The sequence below is a fragment of the Spermophilus citellus genome, assembly GCF_964194105.1.
Source record: "Spermophilus citellus genome assembly, chromosome: 4".
NCBI classification, from domain to species: Eukaryota; Metazoa; Chordata; class Mammalia; order Rodentia; family Sciuridae; genus Spermophilus; species Spermophilus citellus.
The window spans coordinates 109,406,113-109,425,984 of NC_138185.1; the positions used below are offsets into that span (position 1 = coordinate 109,406,113).

Sequence of the window (19,872 nt, forward strand, 5' to 3'; positions counted from 1 at the left end):
TTCCCATCTTCTGGAATACATGAATTAATTTTTTCTGTCCTCTTTCTTGGTCCTCCAAATTCTGTACCTTTAACTACTAATACCACTCACATGGTTTTGTCCCCTTTGTGTCTTTACTCTTCTGTTCCTAGTCCAATGTTCAAACCTCATCCTGTATGTAAAATACAATAATTCTGAGCTCATGGTAATATATTTGGAGATGTGCATGCTGATCTTTCCATCTTGTCTTCCTTTGGTTCTTATCCTTATTCCCTGTCCTAAGGAGGCAGAGTTATGGAATAGGCACCAACTCCTTGCTCTTATGCAAGGGCCCATTGATTTATTATCTAGGCTGGAAATAAATATTGCTCCATTCTTTGACCCTAGATATACATTGTTTCCTTCTTGGTTATCTTCTGATCTTCCCAAAGGCAGACACAAACCTAGGTTTGTAGCTTCTCAGGCACCATTATTGACAGTCAGATAGTTAATATTAAGCTCTTCAGGATACAACTACTTCTTGCCAGTGTGTAGCACTTAATCCTTCTCTTTTATGACAGAGAGTAAATGAACAGGTCTCCTCTCCAAGGGATTGTTTCAGACCTGGTGTTAATGCCTAGGCTTTGCCTTTACCTCCCTTCCATGTCCCAATCTGAAAAAGGTACAGGTAATGACGTACAAATCAATTTATTTAGTTGGTGTGGTGGTGCATGCCATTCAGCCATTTGGGAGCCTGAGACAGGAGAATTGCAAGTTTGAAGCAGCTTCAGCAATTTATCAAGACCCTGTCTCAAAAATAAAAAGATTTTGAGTGTAACTCAGTGGTAGAATGCCCCTGGGTTCAATCCCCAGTACCAAAATATATAAATCCAATAGTGTGATCCACTTTTTCTCACAGTGGATCCAGTGGAATGTACCCCTTTTTGAGTTTTTTGTCTTTGGCTTAGACTTTTGGCCTAGGACCTACTTCTCTCCAGTCCCCTTCTGGGGTTCATACTGAGTCTTCATTTTTATCAGTTCTTTTTACCTTCACTCTCCAGGTCTCCCAGTTTCCCCATCATACAGGACTCCATGCTGAAAGGCAAACTGGGTGTACCAGAGCTACGAGTTGGGCGCCTCATGAATCGTTCCATCTCCTGTACCATGAAGAACCCCAAAGTGGAGGTGTTTGGCTACCCTCCCAGCCCTCAGGCAGGTCTCCTGTGCCCTCAGCACGTGGGCCTCCCTCCCCCAGCACGGACCTCTCCTTTGGTACATGGGCTGGGGAGGATTTGACTTGGGTATCAGGAGGGTGGGATTGGAAATGTGGGAGTGTAGCTTTTCAAAATGGGTTGGGGTTATTAATGTATTATGAGTGAGTAGAATGGAACACATTTTTTTAATAGTTGAAACTTAGATCTAAACTGTCTGACTGCCTTCTCTGGTAGTAGGCCATAAACCAGAGAGAGACTGTAGATGGGCAAGTCATGTTTGATTTTATTAGACTGTGGTTAACTTGGTAGTTAACTTCTATACTGATCTGTTCCATCTACTTTGGAAAGGATTAAAGATGAGTTAACACTAGTCTAGAATCTTTGGCAAAAAATGTCTTAAAAAAAAACTCTCCAGCTTTGAGCTTGCTTTTTTTGAAATAGGACTTAGTAATTTTAGGAAAATCCTAGGTGATGGGTCAGTGAGGTCTTTAGAGGCCCCTGCTTCATAAAAGATTTATGAGGTCTTGTCTTTTACTTCCACCAGGTCAGTGGTCACTGCAAGAACATTCCCACTCTGGAGTATGGATTCCTTGTCCAGGTAATTAGGTCTAAAGCTTCAGTCCAAACATCTTACTTATTGTCTGACCATATGATCCCCTAAGATCGCACTGCTCTTTTAGTCAGTTAAATATTTCCTGAGTTGCTTTGTTCCCAGAACTATACTAATAAGTATTGAATGGATAAAGAGAGAAGATATAGTTCCCAACCTCATGTATTCTCAGCATGGGTTTAATCCCCAATATTAGGACTAAAACAAACAAACAAAAAACTTACAGAATTATTGGGAACACTTAGGATCGGGTACAAATGTACTGTGGATTTTAAGTATATAAAGTATTAAGAGAGGTATTGACACTAATTTTTCTTGCAGTCCCCAAATCCCTTGCTTAAGTGATCTTCAGTTTCCTTAAAGATCTTTTTCACTGCTAAGCCAATGCTGATCATTTACATCTTTAAAAAATCTCTTTACTTCTTTGAGCTTTCACTTTTATATCTCTGTTACTTTTTTCATGTTATTCCTTCCACTGGCCTTCCTCCCCATGTCTGCCTGTTGCAATCAAGTGTCTTTTCCTTATAATCTTCATTACTCCATTGCATGATCCTTTTTGTTTTATGTAACATCTCTGTGTCACATACCATATGTCACATACCATTGTAAGGAATTTTGTTGACATACCACATCTCCCCTATTGGAGTCTAGCATCTGAGACAATCTTTCTTGATAACATATCAAAGAGACCTTTTACAGAGGTGAGTACATAGTAGGCATTTAAAAAAACCTGCATTAAATGAATTAGTAAAACCCCTTCCATCTCTGTTACCAGCTCATGTGAAATGGGACAACTTCATTTATTCACAAACAGTATGTTAAGGCATTGCTAGGAAAAACATATTAGGATATTTCTGCATGAATTCTTAATTTGTACTACCTTCCCAGCACAGAATTCTTTTTTCTTTTTATTTAGTTTTGAGGGGTGTGTACTGGGGATTTAACCCAGGGGTGCTCTACTACTAAGCTACAGCCCCAGCACATTTTTATGTTTATTTTGAGACAAGGTCTTGCTAACTTGCTGAGAGCTGCCCTAAGTTGCTGAAGCTGGCCTCAAACTTGTAATCCTCCTGTCTCAAAGTTTCCCAGGTTGCTGGGATTAAAGGCATATGTGACCAAGCCTGAACCCAGCACAGAATTTTGTTGGTGATTTTGACCAATGAATTGGCTAATTGTCTAGGTAGTTGAAGTGTCTTTTCCCTTGCAATCTGATCTTGGATTGAATACTCACCTATACTAAAGGGCAGTCTGTAGTGAGTACATCTGCTGTTACTAGTTTAATTAGCACTTGCTTATGCTTATGAAATGCTTTCATGAAGATAACCTTACTTTTTGCAATAAGCCGATGAGGTGAATAATATCTTACTTTATAAATGAAGGCATAGATTAACTGCCTTCCATAGTTACATTTGATACTAAGAAGTAGAAGTCAGTTATTAACTCAGGACTCAAAGGTCATGACAGGTTTTATTTTTATAATAATATACAGATTTAGCTCTGAAGTAGAGGCATCAGTTGAAATAAGTGCAATGCCCAAGAATTGATTCTGCTTTAGGCAAATGGCTGGAAGGAAGGAGAATAGCTAGAATGAAGCGTAAATTATTTCCTGCATCTAAAAAAATTTTTCTATACTTGTGTGTGAACCTCTAAAATATGTAGACATCTGTTCTCTCTCCAGATCATGAAATATGCAGAGCAGAGGATTCCAACATTGAATGAGTACTGTGTGGTGTGTGATGAGCAGCATGTCTTCCAAAATGGTTCCATGCTTAAGGTATAGGCTCCTACCCTGTGACCTTTTTCCTCCACCAAGACCCCTTCATTTACTTCTCATCTCTCTTTTCTTCCTGAGCCTATGGTAAAGAAGGGATTCTGTCCCCAGAGACTCTAGAATTGCTTTTCTCAGAAAAGAAGTCTAATCATGTTTGGAGAGATGAGGATATGATAATGACCTTGAGGAAATAGTTCCCATGCAACATTTAAAAATAGGAATCAGATATTGACAAGATGAGTGGATACAATACTATCCTCTGGTACTCCCAAGTCTAGATGGGTGAATAGTCAATTATATATCATAATATATGTTAAATGTATAGAAGAGATACAAACAGTGTCATGGAAACTTGGAAGAATTATCTGACTACCTGACAGGTCAAAGAATGGGTTCATAGGTAGATGACTTAACTCTCAAACTTTTTAGTAAGGCATTTTAAATAGATATAATACTTTTTGATGGTTTTCTCCTGATACAAAGGACCCCAAATTTCTACCTTATTCTGCAGTGGTCTAGGGTCAGACCTGTCTCTCCTTACATTTTCTCATTGCATAACTTACACCTATATTGTATCGTTTAATATGTTCATTCAGCCAGCTGTCTGTACTCGTGAATTGTGTGTCTTCTCCTTCTACACACTGGGAGTCATGTCTGGAGCTGCAGAGGAGGTGGCTACTGGAGCTGAGGTATGAGGAGAGGGAAAAGCAGCTGAGGAATTGGGATCAGGAAAGTCAAGGGAACCCAGCAATTTTACTCCTTGGAATTTAACCTCCAAAAATGATTTCTTATGTAAGGATGTTCACTAAGTTATAAAGTTTATAAGAAAAAATGAATACAACACCAACTATACAAAATTCAGTTAAAGAAATTATGGTATGCCCTTATAGTAGAAATACTCTATACTTATTATTTATGGATAGAAAGATGTAACATATAGTTATATAAAAAAGTAAATATAAAGCTAGGCATGGTAATATGTGCTTGTATTCAGTCTCAGCTGCTTGGGAAGTGGAGTCAGGAGGATTGATTGAGCTCAGGAGTTGCTCATGCTTGGCATTCATGAGGTCCTGGGTTCAATCTTCAGCACAAAAAAAAAATGAAAAGAAAAAACTCGGTAGCGCTTGCCTGGCATGCATGCGGCCCGGGTTCGATCCTCAGCACCACATACCAACAAAGATGTTGTGTCCGCCGAGAACTAGAAAATAAATATTAAAAATTCTCTCTCTCTCTCTCTCTCTCTCTCTCTCTCTCTCACACTCTCTCTTTAAAAAAAAAAAAAAAGAAAAAAAAAAAGAAAAAACTATTTACATAGTAATAAATATCTGGAAGGATCTACATCAAACTTAATTAGTATTTACTTGTGAGGAAATGAGATTTGTTTGTGGGTGGATGATATTTATCTTTAATCAAAACTTTGTTATTACTTGAATTTTTTCATATTTTTATTACTTAAATCTATATAATCAGATTGCATTTTCTAATTAAGACAGCAGAAAAATATGTTTTTAAAAAGAACAGAATAGAGAAATGTTAGATGCCATGGACTTCAAGAACTGAGCAATTGTTTAAGCTTTGCCCCTTTTTTCTTTGCCCTAAGGTGGTGGATCTGCTGGTGGCCATGTGTAGGGCAGCTTTGGAATCCCCTAGAAAGAGTATCATCTTTGAGCCTTACCCCTCCGTGGTGGACCCCACTGATCCCAAGACTCTGGCCTTTAACCCTAAGGTACAGTTGCTTGGGGAGAAAGTCAGGGATAAATAACAGAAATAATAAGAGATAGTGGGAGACTATAGACTGCCATTCCGGCATATACAACAGCTTGGATAAGGGACAGAAGAAATGGAACAGCTGTTTCTTGGGAACTCTTGAATCCTAAAGTTTAGCTGTGTCAGCTGAGTTCATCAGAAGAAGGGGAGAAGAATTCATATTAGTTAAATTATTATGGGAAGAATTTTATAAACTTTGGAGCCAGACAGACATGGATTTTATTTGAAGTTCTGGTGCTCTCTAGTTGAATGGTGTCAAGGATGGCATTAATGTTTTCTTACCTATAAAAGTGGATAGTATTTACTTTGTGGATTGTCATAAAAATGAGAGATAATGTATGTAAAGTACCATATTAGGATTCTCCAGAGAGAACCTAATATAAATATATATAATAAGAGAATGAAAGAGAGAAATTTATTATAAGGAATTGCCTCACATAATTACAGAGACTGAGAAGTCCCAACATCCATAGTCAGCATGCTGGAGACTCAAAAAAAACCTGTCACATGTATAGTTGCCGTCCTAGACCAGAGGCCTGAGAGTGATCAGACTGAAGAAGAAGCCATTTTGTAGTTCAAATCTAAAGGCAGGAAAGATTGTTATTCCAATTCAAACAGGATGATTACACTATTATTCAATTTGTGGAGTGGGGAAAGGTTAGCCTTTTTGTTTTAGCCTTTTCAAGTCTTTAGTTACCTGATTGAGATCCACATTAGGAAGGTCAGTCTGCTTTACTCAGTCTACTGATTCAAATGTTAATCTGAACTACCCTCACATACCCAGAAATCCTGTTTGATCAAGTGTCTAGACCCCATGGTCTAGTCAAGTTGACTCATAAAATTAACCATCACAAATATATAAGACAGGGGCTGGGGATGTGGCTCAAGCGGTAGTGCTCTTGCCTGGCATGTGTGCGGCCCAGGTTCGATTTTCAGCACCACATACAAAGATGTTGTGTCTGCCGAAAACTAAAATAAATAAATAAATATTAAAAATATATATACATATATATATGACAATTTATCACTGTTACTATCATTACTTTGTCAGGCACTATACTAGTTTCTCTACATACATTATTTAATTCTCAAAACATTTCTGTACGGGTAGTAGGGATTGCTATTTTTATTTGCAAATAGGGGCTGGAGGTTTTGCTTGGTGGTAAAGGGTTTCCGTAGCACTACAAAATTTAAAAAAAAAAAAAAAAAGCAAAATACACACACAACTGAAAAGCCATCATTTTTAAGCAGGGATACTAAGATTCTAAGAGGTTAAGTCACCCTGTTATTTTGAACTAGCATGTGATTCCAGAACTGACATTAAACTTGTATTCATTCTATAGCATACAAGTCTGTTTCCTTAAGCCCTCTTAGAGGTCTTTGTACATCCTACTTTGATTTTCTATGCTTTTCTCTCTCCTCTACTTTTCTTCATCTGATTCTTTTCTTCCCATTGATTCTCTACAGAAGAAGAATTATGAGCGGCTTCAGAAAGCTCTGGATAGTGTAATGTCCATCCGGGAGATGACCCAGGTATTCTGCTCTCTATGTTCTCTGCCTGCCCAGTTTAAGTGCCCTATTCTGTTTGTATAATTCATGGGAGTGGGGGTGAAGATTTAGAGAAGCTACTTAAATTCATGTATTTTTTCTGCTATTTCTTCTGTAACCTTCCCAATTCTTGTTCTGTGTTTTATTAGCTCTCTTACTCTTTACTCTTTTCACTCCTAATGTCTTTCTCAATCTTTATCTTTGCTGTTAAATCCTCACAAGTTGTTCAAAATTAATGTTTTTTGAAAATTCTTAGAGAATTAGAGAAATAAGGGAAAGAACTCTGCCCAAGGTTGGGAGGGTGAGGAGGGGGGCTTGGAGGTAAGGAACTAGACCCAGGGGCCTACATCTTCTGTCCTTCCAGGGGTGGGGCAGCCACATGGAGCAGTGACCATCCTTTGACTCAAGGCTGTTCCTCACCAGATTTCCCCACCCCTCGTCTGCAGTCTCTGCATGAATAGACATTCATTTGTTCTCACATTTACAGGTGGGCCTCTTCTCAGCAAATCCTATATATCACAGTTGAGATTAACACAGAATGTACACTTAGGAGGGATGATTTACTTATCAGAATGACTTTGCTTTATGTAAAGATTTACTACAGGATTCCTTAGCCTAATCTTTCTGGGACATTGATTTTATTTATTTTTTGATTTACAATCAGCTTTTTAGGGCTGTAGGAATTGCATAAAATGAGGGAGACCCACCTGCATGTTGTTTTGTAAGCATCTTCAGTCATTTTCATATTTATTTTTGAGTCTTCCTAATCTGACTGGGGCTCCTTGAGGGTGGGAACCCCCATGTCCTCTTTCTCTATGTGGCGTTCAATACCGTTGCCCTGGGTTCTGATGTCAGTCTATGGAAAGTGGGAGGGCTCCCATCTCTCCTGGGAGATAATCTTATGATAATTGTCTTACAGGGCTCATATTTGGAAATCAAGAAGCAGATGGACAAGCTGGACCCCTTGGCTCATCCTCTCCTGCAATGGTATGGATAGAGTGGTTCACCCTTCTTGGGGCAATAGAGAAGGGGGAAGGTTTTAGATATAGAGCCTGCACCCCTTAAAGGTGGTTTCAGTATTCTTCACAAGGTTTTAGGCAGTATGGATTTTTTTTTTTTTTTTTTGAGTTTTGCTATTGACATATCATGCCCTGACAGAAATTTAGATCCTACATAGAGTTCACAAATTCTTTTTTTAGTGTTCCATGTTTCCTAGGCTGGGGATATAGCTCAGTTGGTAGAGTGCTTGCCTCACATGCATAAGGCCCTGGGTTTAATCCCCAGTACCCAAAAAAAAAAAAAAAAAAAAAAAAAAATGTTTCCCAAAAGATTTGTTTTCTTAATTTTTTTTTTTTTTTTTTTTTTTGGTTTGTTTGTTTTGGTACTGGAGTTTGAACCCAGAGATGCTTTACCACTGAGCTACATCCCCAGCCCTTTTAAAAAAAAAAAAAAAAAAAACTGTTTACATTTTGAGACAGAGTCTCACTAAGTTGCTGAGGCTGCCCTCAAACTTTTGCTCCTTTTGCCTCAGCCCCCTGAGTCACTTGAATTAAAGTGTGCTCAGCTATACCTGGCTTTTTTTTTTTTTTTAACATAAATACATACATACATATATACATACATTTATTTATTTATTTATGATTCTGAGTATTGAACCCAGTGCCCTGCATGTGCTAGGCAGGTGCTCCACCACTGAGCCACAATCCCAGCCCTGGCTAATTTTTAATTGACAAAAAAAAAATTGTATGTTTCTCATAAAAACATGATGTTTTGAGGGGCTGGTGATGTGGCTCAAGTGGTAGCGTGCTCGCCTAGCGTGCATGCGGCCCGGGTTCGATCCTCAGCACCACATACAAATGAAGATGTTGTGTCCGCCAAGAACTAAGAATAAGTAAATGTTAAAATTCTCTCTCTCTCTCTGTCCCCCTCTCTCACTCTCTCTTTAAAAAAAAAAAAAAAAAAACATGATGTTTTGAAATAGGTATGCATTGTGGAGTGTCTCAGTAGAGCCAGTTACCATACCCATTACCTCACATAGTTATTTTTTATGGTGGTAACACTTAAAATCTACACTTGGCAATTTTCAATGCATTTTTATTAAATATTGTCGTTACTGATAGGTTTTTGAGTGTTCCTTGCACATAGGAATTAGCTGACTTATTAGTCAGCTAAGTTTCCTGTGCATCCTGAGAGGTCTGTCTATCCTGTCTTCTTTCCTTGTCCTGGTATGTTCCCTGATATTGAATGTCTAGAGTCTGAGGTACTGTTGTTATTCACTTCTATTAGCAAAGATTCTGAATATTCCTACTGCCTGCCCTCCCTGACCATGATTTCTGTTTTGTTTTCTAGACAGCTTTCTTTTTCTTGCTTGCCTTTCTCTTACTAGTCAACCTTTGACATCAGTTCTTCTCAGTGCAACAGCTTCCTCCCTTTTGCCAAAAAGATTGCTCTGGGGGCTGGGGTTGGGGCTCAGTGATAGAATGCTTGCCTAGCTAATGTTAGGCACTGGGTTTGATCCTCAGCACCACATAAAAAATAAATAAATAAAAGTATTGTGTCCATCTGTAACTGAAAAAAAATTTTAAATAAGAATAAAAATGATTGCCCAGGCATAGGGCTGACATCACAAGTATATGGATGAGGCACAATAAACAAACTGTATTCACTGTAGGAGAGTGCTGTCTTGCTGAGACCTCAATATTTTATGCCTTTGTCCTCTCCTGTTCTGAGTACAGCCTGTGTACAGCCTAGTCTGTCCTTGACTTCTCAGGAAGTTCATTCTAGTTTATTTTGTTTCTTTCTCCAATTTAGTTCGTAACTTTCTTTTCATTTTCTCCATCTCTGAGAGTCTTCAGCCTTTTCTGAGCTCAGGCAAGATGGCTCCTGAGACCCAGTTCTGAGACTAAATCTCTGGTTTAAGTTGTCACCATTCCTAATTCAGGTCTCTCCTTTTAGTTCCCTTTTTTTTTCTTTTTCTATTTTATAAAAATAGGTGACTTCTTGTAGGATTCCTTTTGTTCCATCCTTTTCTCTCCCTGGATGTAGTGACCTATTTCATACCCTTTCCTTTCTTTATCCATTGTTTAACTCCCAATAACTAACTGTTCTCTGGACAGTAGGTTCCCTTTTAAAATTTTATACATGAGCATTGTCACTCAAAAGGAATATTCAGATAGTGACCTGGATTTATCACACAATTCAGACAATGCTGTAATTCTTGCTTGTTCTCCTAGGGTCAAAGGAAGACTGTTCAGGATAACCTAACCCTATACTTATTCTATCCTTTTCCTTTTTTCTCTGTTTCTTCCCAGGATCATCTCTAGCAACAGGTCACACATTGTCAAACTACCTCTCAGCAGGGTAAGTGATCATTCTTCCTCTAAACCCTTCAAATTTGTGGTGAAGGGGCAGCAGGGGTTCCAAGCCAGCTGATCACATTAGCCATATTGGCTCTGTATGTCAACATAATCTTTGGACCTAATCATATTTCCTTTGTTTGGGGTCAGTTTAAGCCTAATTTGTTCCCTATCCCCAACCCTTCCCTCCCTGATCTCCATTTCTGCTCTGTTTTCCTGACCGCACCCCCACCCTGGGCAGCAGCTGAAGTTCATGCACACCTCACACCAGTTCCTCCTGCTGAGCAGCCCTCCTGCCAAGGAGGCTCGGTTCCGGACCGCCAAGAAGCTCTATGGCAGCACCTTTGCCTTCCAGTGAGGAGGGTGGAGGGTGGGCAGCAGTGGGCCGGGGGTGGGGGTGCCTTTGAGGTATGAATTTATATTACCTGTGTCCCTCAACTAGTTAGCAAATATTCATTAAATGCTGGTAGATGCTGTAGAGGATAAAATGAAACGTGACATGGTTATGTTATCAACTTGTTTATGATATAGTTGAAGAGAAATGATACTTATAAAATGACATAGTTGAAGGAACCAAATGGAAGGGGTGATAGATTTCAAAACTTTGAAAGGAAATCCACAATTTATGCCTAATTGCAGGATGGAAGAAAGAAAGAAAGTGTAAAAGCTAATTTAGAGGGAGTGGTAGTGTTCTTAAAGTAGTCTGGACTGGAAGGCCCATTTGGAATTAGTAATAAGTTTGATGGGTTTGAGATAAATTTGTTGAATTTGAATTATCAGGAAAATAGGCAAGTGAAAATGTTGAATCAGCAGTTCAGTATTGAGAGTTAGGATGTGATTAGCTGAAGGCCAGAAGAGAGGATAGGACGGGAAATGCAGATACAGTGTTTAACCACAAACATACATCTACTTGCCTATGACTGTATCCATGTGCATGTCCATCTCTAGGTGTGTTTGTGCCAGTCTTAATGTTTCATGTGGGTAACCATGGGTGGGGATGGCACTCCTGAAAATGCTCTGGAAAACTTATGCCACAAAGAATCATATATTCTACCCTGCTTTGCAGTGGGTCCCACATTGAGAACTGGCATTCAATCCTGCGCAATGGGCTAGTCAATGCATCCTACACCAAACTGCAGGTGAGGCTGTGTCTCTTTCTTTTTTCTCTCCATCTCTACCTACCCCACTAAGTTTTGGGGAAGGCTGCTCTAGAATACTCAGATGTTTTTGCCTCCACATCCTGAAGCTTAGTCTGGGGAGCTTCCTTAGAGGGGAAGTTGGAATTGTATGTATAGAATGAACGTGGCTATTGTCTATTTGAAGTTGGGTTGTATTTTTTGGTGGTTTTGGGAATGAGAATATACATATAGTTAGGGATGTGGAATTGCTGGTTTCAGCCACTGCGATAGATTCACATTAGATAGAACTTCTCTATTTATGTGGCTATTTAGGAATTGATATGAAGACTTGTTTCTTTACCCTGAGAAACTTCAGAGAGTGGTTGTTGTTCCTCCTCCTGGCGACCTCTTCTATAATTCCTGTTGGAATCTGCCTGTATGCCAAGGCTTGGGGATAGGACTGTGGATTTTGAGGGACTCAGTGACTCTACCACTCCCCACTCACCAAGACATTAATATTTAATATATAATAGGCAAACAGTTTAATCTAAATCCACTTTTCAACCTATCAGTTTTATAAGAGTAGGTGCCTACTGTTAATTTGAATGTATGAGAAGGTAGATGGAGGGACAGAGGTCTGGATAAGCCTTGTGGATGCCTAATATATAGCCATGGGAGGGCCCAGGCTCATATGTTCATCCTGGTGTTTCCCTGCAAGCTGCATGGAGCAGCCTATGGCAAAGGCATCTACCTGAGCCCCATCTCCAGTATTTCCTTTGGATACTCAGGTAAGAAATACTCTCTGGCCACCTTGACTCTATTTACATTGTATCCATTTGTGACAACATGATCTGTGCTGTCATCTTCTTCCCCATTGTGGATATTTGGTCTATGTCAGCTCTCTCCTCAATCATGGACACATAGTCTGTCTCTACTTTCTCTCATTAGAACTTTAAATTCTATTTGAGGTGAGGTCAGATATTGTTAAAAATGGTAGTTTTATTAATTGTAGGAACTTGGGCCCTCAGAATGGGTTAAGGAATAGATGGGAAGTGAAACAAGGGTTTTTGTAGACCATAGTTTTCATGTTGGCAATTGTGAATTGTATGCATTTGTGCATGTGACTTTATGTGTGAATATACCCAAAGGCTTGAATTCTTTTCATTGGCTTATATTTCTGGAGACCTTGTTTTGTCAACCACTTTTTAAAAGTTTGTTCATAATCAAACATTGTTCATAATATACATTGACTACAAGAAAAAGAAGTATGTTATTCCAAAGGTTAGACATGAATGAGGTCTAGAGTGTGGTGAAGAAATGAGTCCAGAGTTGTCTAGCTCAGAGATGGGAAAAAGAATATGACTTAGAATTCTTAGCCTTCCTGGTTCATGTCTCAGTTCCTTTTCAGACTGCTTTTGTTCCTTTTTTTTTTTTTTTTTTTTTGCTTTTGTTCTTGATCAGTATAATCTCTGGATAAAGGATGGCTTTCGTGTAGTTACATGTCAACTGTATGAAGGCAGTTGTACTAGATTCTTTAGATTCTTTGTAGATTATTATTTAGTATCCTACAGTGATTATAACAATTGTAAAGGTCAGAAAATAAATGACCAGAATCTCAGAACTGGAAAACTCTTGTAACAACTGAGTAAGTCAAAGAAGAAGAAAGGAGATGATGTAGGTAAAAACCAAAATCAATGAGATAAAGCAGATACAGTACATAGGCTACTTAGAATTTAGGAGCACAAATAAATATTGCGAACAGAAAAGTAATATAATTCTAGATATAACAATTTTAAAAGCTAATAAGAGAATTGTGAGTTGGGCATGGTGGTACACACCTTTAATCCCAGCTACTCTGGAGTTTGAGGCAGGAGGATTCCAAGTTCAAGGCCAGACTTGGCAATTTAGCAAGACCCTGTCCCAAAATAAAATAAAAAGACTTGGGGTATAGCTCAGTGGTATAGTGTTTGCCTAGCATGCATGAAGTCCTGAGTTTGGCACCCATCACTGCAAAACAAATTCTGTAAACTTTATATCAATAATTTGACAACTGACAAAAAAGATGAACTCCTAGAAAAATATAACAATAAAATTGACTCAAAAAGAAATCAAAAGCCTGAGTGGCCATAAAACTATAGAAGAAGTTTACATTTTTCCTCAAAAAAGAAACACACACCAAGCCTAGATTTTTGCCTGCCTTCCTTCCTTCCTCCCTCCCTCCCTCCCTCCCTCCCTTCCTTCCCAGGGTCTCCATTATGCACAGACCTATACCTCCAAATTCCAGATTGCACAGACCTATACCTCCAAATTCCAGATAGTTTTTTTCTTTCATTATCCTCCTCTTTCTCTACCTTCTTCTTTTTCCTCTTCTTCCTGCTATCCCTCTTCCTCCTCTTTTTAAAAATTCTTTCTTTGTTTTTCAGTTATAGATGGACACAATACCTTTTTTTATTTATATGTGGTGCTGAGGATCAAACCCAGTGCCTCACATGAGCAAGACAAGCACTATACCACTAAGCCACAACCCCAGCTCCTTCCTCTTCTTCTTCCTACTTTTTCTCTTCTTCCTTTTCTTCCTCCTTCTCCTCTTTCTCCTTTTCCTCTTTCTCTTATTCCTGCTATTCTTCCTCTGTTCTTGCTCTTCGTTTTTGTAGTGCTGAGGCTTAAACCCAGGGGCGCTCTACCACTGGCCTCAAACTTGGGTTCTCCTGCCCCAGTCTCCCGAATTGGTGGGATCACAGGTGTGCACCATCATGTCAAGTTCCCAGATAGTTTTATAAGTAGGTTTTTGTTTTGTTTTGTTTTGTTTGTACTAGGATTGAACCTGGGCCACTTTGCCATTGAGCTATATCCCCAATCCCTTTTATTTTTTTATTTTGAGACAGTGTCTTGCTTATTTACTGAGGCTGGCTTTAAACTTGGAATCCTCCTGCCTCAGCCTCTCAGGTTGCTAGGATTACAGGCATGTGTTGCTGTATTCAGCTATAAATGAGTCTTAAACCCAACTTTCAGGGACCAAATTATCCTAATCTTATACAAAGTGTTCCAGAGAATAGAAAAAGATGGAATTACATATCAAAAAAGATGAACTTCCATTTGACAAAAACAAAGTACAAACCAGGAGAAGACTCTTGGAATACTTATTACTAGCTGCCACTGCTTGGGAGGCTGAGATAGGAGGATCACAAGTTCAAAGACAGTCTCAGCAATGGCAAGGCGCTTAGCAACTCAGTGAGACCCTGTCTCTAATAAAATACAAAATAGGGCTGGGGATGTAACTCAGTGGTTGAGTGCCCCTGACTTTAATCCCTGGTACCAAAAAAAAAAAAAAAAAACACATGTTACCACATAAGATTAGTAATAAAAATGCAATTTACAGATTGAGGATGTAAGCTCAGTGTTAGGGCATTTCCTAGCATGTGTGAAGCCCTGGGTCAGTCCCCAATGCTACCAAAAAAAAAAAAAAAGTGTTTTGTAAAAATTCTTATAAATCAGAAGCAAAAGACAGCCTATTGAAAAAATAGGCAAATGACATAAACAGGCATTTCACTGAAGAAGTATTTCATATTCCAAAATATGAAAAACTGATCACCTGCAATTTCTGAGAAGTTACGACCAAAATGACCTATTTAGTACCATGTGGATTGGCAAGTATTAAGAAATCTGATACTATTTTTTATTGTGCTGACAATTGTGGATCAGCAGAATCTCCTTTAATAGTCTATGGGGATATAAATTGGTGTGACCATTTTAGAAAGCAATTTTTGTGTTATTTCATAAAGCTGAAGAGATTTATCACTGTTGACCCAGCATTTTCATTCCAGCATATGCACACCCAAAGATGTATACAGGAATGTATAAAACAATATTGTTTATAACAGCAAACCTTGGAAACTGCCCCAGCGCTCATCAGAATAATGGATAAATACATTCTAGTGTAATATTACAATTAATTGTTATTCAGCAATGAAAATAAATGACAGCATTAGAATGTAGCAGCATGGAAAAATCTTAGTAATATGTTGAGTAAAGAAATGAAATTTCCAAAAGACTATATACTGCATGATGCCTTTTTTATATTGTCCAAAAGCAGACAATATTAAACACTGTCTAGGGATATATGTATATGAGATAAAACTAAATAAAAAAGGGAAGAAGAAGGAAAATGAAAGCAAAGGAATAATAACCCTGGATGTAAGTCAGTAGAAGAGTGGTTTCCTAGCATGTATGAAAAACTGATTTTGATCCCCAGCACCACAAAATAATAATAACCCAAATCTCAGGAGTGTGGTTACCCTTAGATATAAGTCACTTGGAGTTCTAGTTCTTGGACTTAGTTATTGGGTCAGGTCTCTACATATTTATTATCCTGTTATAAACAGTGTTTCATGAAACAAAGGTTGTGAGTAATCCACACAGGGTAACTGCTGATACATATTTATTGAATGTGTGCATGAATCTTATTGTGTGTGACTGAGGTCTAAACTTATCTGAATTCCTCAGTTTTTACCTTTGTCTCATCCTGAGGAGCTCTCTGATTAAGCTCTCATTACTTTCTGAGTAATGAGATTCTTTTGGCTTAGTGCCCAGAGTTTTCCTTCCTGGCCAAGTGTGATGGCACATACCTGTAATCTCAACTACTAGGAGGTTGAGGCAGGAGGACTGCAAGTTTGAGGCCAGCCTGGACAACTTAGCAAGACCCCATCTCAAAATGTCTCAAAAAAATAAAAAGGGCTGGGGATGTAGCTTAGTAGTTGAGCACCTTTGGGTTTGATCCCCAGTACCTCAAAAAGAGGAAAAAATATTATTTTTTTCTGTTTTCTATTTCCTTTCTTTCCTTCTCTCTTCTCCTAGAGGCCTTTGTGATAAAGCTAAGTACAGAAACTGAGGTCCTATCCTAAGGCCAAAAAGATTTGGGAGTAGGGACACAGGCATTGTTTCATGTTTTTCTAAAAATTCTGGTATAGTCGATAAAGTTATAAACATTGATTCTCTATTGTGGCGTAAGGATGATGTAGGATTTATGATTTTAGATAATGTGTAAACTAGAAGGAATTGGCCCTTCTTTCTCAAGACTTGAGAAAAAAAGGTAGGATTCTTCAGTTTAGTTGCCATTATGATCACCTGTGGAAATTTATCATGTAAGTGCTCTGCTTTCTCCTTTTTTTTCCTGAATGACTGAACAGAATTTTTTATGTAACTTTGAGACTAGAGCATATCTGAATTGCTCTGGTAACTTCCTCTCCATTCATTTCATTCAGCTTGTCATTTTATACTGAGGTATTGATAGCTGATTCTTCTAGTCCCCTAATTCCTGGCTCATTTCCAGTGTTATTCCATTATGAATAAAACCCTTCATAGTTCCCTGGGGTTCTGAGGATAAATTCCAGTTGCCTTAATATGACCTACAAGGGTAGCTTACCTTTCCCCCATCATTCGTTGCAATTCCTCTGCCATTCTGTACAAACTAAGGCACATGACTTTATTTTTCCTGCAGATTTTCCATATCTATTACTTCTGCCCAGAATACTTGATCCCTTTAACTAACTCTTCTCAGTCCTGTAGTTCTCAGCCTGTCACAAGGACAACTTCTTCAAACCCCTGGGTTAGGCAGTTCCCCTTCTCTGGATCACACAGTGCTCTATAATCTCTTCATCACAACCCTTACCATACTGTGTTGTAATTACTTGTTTGTTGCCTGTAATTTCCACCAGACTAAATTCTGTGTGAGCAAATATCTTGTTTTATTTGGTTCTATATTGCCAAGTGTCTAGCTCAGTACCTGATACATAGTAGGTATTTCAGTAAATATTTGATTAAGGAATCGATGATTGAACAGAGCTTGCTGTTCTGTGACAGGAATGGGAAAAGGACAGCACAGGATGCCCTCCAAGGATGAGCTGGTCCAGAGATATAACAGGATGAATACCATCCCCCAGGTATTATTAGTTGGCTCTGCTGTAAGGAGGTAGGATTCTTCTCTGGGGCTAGTTTAGGTTACAAAGATGGGTGGGGAAAGAGTGGATCTGGGGTGATTTGAAGCTCATTTAAAAGAATTAGGTATGCCTTCAGGTGGACACACTTCCTGAGTAACATGTGGTTTCTTTCCTAAGTGTGAAAGCAGAGACTGAGTTTAGATGAAAATGTAAAGATAAGTTGGACACAGTGGCTCATGCATGTAATTCTAGCGACTTGGGAAGCTGAGGTAGGATGACTGCAAGTTCAAAACCTGCCTCCCCAACTTACTGTGAGGCCCTAAGCAACTTAACAAGATAGAGCTCAGTGGTTTTTTTGTTTGTTTTGTTTTAAGAATTCCTCCTCCTCTTCTTCTTCTTTTTTTTTTTTAATTGTAGTTGGACACAATACCTTTATTTTATTTAGTTTTATGTGGTGCTGAGGAGCAAACCCAGCGCCTCAAGTGTTCTACCGCTGAGCCACCGCCACAGCCCTGAGTGCCCCTGGTTTAAAAAAAAAAAAAAAAGTAAAGATGGAAGCCTTGGGCCTATCCAGACTGATTATGGGAAAGCAAACTTTTGGAGGGTGGTTGGAAGCTCAGGAGATCCCTAATCCCTATCCCCATTATCACCAGCTAATGAGTCTGTTTGGGGAAAGCCCTAACAATATATTTGGTTTTGTTCACCTTTGTCTCCTTCTTTTTCAGACTCGATCCATTCAGTCAAGGTTCCTGCAGAGTCGGAATCTAAATTGTATAGCACTTTGTGAAGGTAGGTAGTTTGTCCAGTCCTAATTTAATTGGTTCTCCAACCTTTATTTCTGATTCATCTTTGATATGTGATCCAGCCAAGGGTGATGTTGAAGCATCATGTCTTCCCTCCCCTACCTGGACTCTGTGCCTTAAGCATCATATCTATAATTTCTGGCCTCCTTCTTCCCAGTGATTACATCTAAGGACCTCCAGAAGCATGGGAACATTTGGGTGTGCCCTGTGTCCGACCATGTCTGCACAAGGTTCTTCTTTGTGTAAGTCTAATAGGGACCCTGGATAATACTTGAAGAGTGAGGGTGGTGGTACTGGGAAAAGTCCTTTTCCATTATCTGAGACTTGTCTCCTGCTGCATGAGTAGAGCTGGCACTGGGACTTTGACCTTGGAGGATGGGGATGAGTACAAATCACTGGGATCTGTTTAGAGGAAACCAGATAAGCTGAATCCCTTTCATCTTTAAAAGTAGCAAGGGTTTTAACTTTGGGATGGGGTGTCCACCCTCTGAAATACAGTTCTACTACTTGGCATTATCCAGGTATTATTCTCCCTTATGCTCACATTCGCCCTGTCTTTGGCAGATATGAGGATGGTCAGGTGGGCGATGCCAACATTAATACTCAGGACCCCAAGATACAGAAGGAAATCATGCGTGTGATCGGAACTCAGGTTTACACAAACTAAGGGGGCCCCAGCCCTCGTACCACCCTGTTCCCCCAGGATCCATCTGCCCTCATTAAAGGGCTCAGGAGCAGCAGGTGAGGCTGCCCTGAGGAATCAAGAGGCCATTGTCAAGGGGCAGGAAAAGGATAGAAGAGACAACCTTCATGGTGGAGACTGATCCAGGAACCATTCCACATTTGGATGGCCCAGACTGATTCCAACCCCTGATTTGCCCAATTGACTTCACTCTGTTTGTAAATAAAACAATAAAATGGAAGGTGCTGTGGACTGGATATGATCACTGTGGTCTGAATAGCCTTGGCCCAGAACCTACCCCAAGGTTCCAGAGGGGGTGAGTGGGAAGAGTGGACTATTCCCATAGTCAGGACTATTTGTGTTGTATGAAGTCAAAGCTGAGTCCTTTTAATGTTGTATTCTACAGATCTGTTAGCATTTGTATCAATGGGTAAAGGTAGAAAATCTATCAGTCATGCAGATGAAACTGAGAATAAAGAATACCATTAGTGATTGTTAATCAAGATTTAAAAGGGCCTTTGAGGCCAGAGTAACTCAGATTTCTAATAAGTGCAGTTTGGGAAGAGCTATATACAGTGACACAAAACTGTAGCTTCTTAGGAGACTGAGGAAGGAGGATACATTTCAGTAAGTCAGCAAGACTGTATCCCAAAATAAAATTTAAAAAAGGACTTGGATTGTAGCAGGTGTGGGCCCTGGATTCAATCCCCCAGTACTGGAAAACAAAAAAGGTGTGTGTATGTGGGGGTGATAGTCAGAAGAAGATTTGCAATGGGACTCTCTGTAGGGAGAAGATGGAACTCACTGAAACAGTTATCTTGAAACAGCTGCCTTCCTTCACCACCTTGATAATCTTGGAAAATTGGGGTTTTGTTTAAGAAAGGCTGCTGGCCTTTCAAGCTGTACTTCTTAAAGTTCTAAGCATTGCTGAGACATAATGGATGTTTCTGAATATTTTATGAAATATTAATGAATAAAAATGGGCATATAAGCACAGAAGGTGCAAAACACATTTTAAAAGCCTGACTTTACAAAGGTAGATTTTTAAATTCTGTTATAGTTTTTGATTTATAATGCCTATTCTAGACTATGTATTGTCTTTTCATTAC

The 19,872-nt window shown here is 39.1% G+C and overlaps 1 protein-coding gene across 8 annotated transcripts in view; it reads left to right on the forward strand.

Moving 5' to 3' along the window:
• Positions 1-19,020, forward strand: part of PARP6 (poly(ADP-ribose) polymerase family member 6) — a 29,606-nt gene extending 10,586 nt beyond the window's left edge. For 6 of the 8 annotated variants that reach the window (XR_014021690.1, XR_014021691.1, XR_014021692.1 and 3 more), the window contains 13 exons: positions 1,020-1,230; positions 1,717-1,770; positions 3,461-3,556; positions 4,150-4,242; positions 5,154-5,279; positions 6,788-6,853; positions 7,788-7,855; positions 10,180-10,228; positions 10,466-10,578; positions 11,291-11,363; positions 17,202-17,281; positions 18,004-18,067; positions 18,239-18,311. Coding sequence is in view for 1 of the 8 variants with exons in the window: in XM_081292105.1 (XP_081148231.1) it covers positions 1,020-1,230; positions 1,717-1,770; positions 3,461-3,556; positions 4,150-4,242; positions 5,154-5,279; positions 6,788-6,853; positions 7,788-7,855; positions 10,180-10,228; positions 10,466-10,578; positions 11,291-11,363; positions 12,061-12,130; positions 17,202-17,281; positions 18,004-18,067; positions 18,239-18,323; positions 18,646-18,748 (1,351 nt within the window). In the remaining 7 variants the exon portion in view is untranslated. Of the gene's footprint in view, positions 1-1,019; positions 1,231-1,716; positions 1,771-3,460; positions 3,557-4,149; positions 4,243-5,153; positions 5,280-6,787; positions 6,854-7,787; positions 7,856-10,179; positions 10,229-10,465; positions 10,579-11,290; positions 11,364-12,060; positions 12,131-17,201; positions 17,282-18,003; positions 18,068-18,238; positions 18,324-18,645 lie in introns of those variants that run through there. The other 2 variants (XM_081292105.1, XR_014021693.1) reach the window with 2 other exon arrangements.
• The last annotated feature ends 852 nt before the right edge of the window (positions 19,021-19,872 follow it).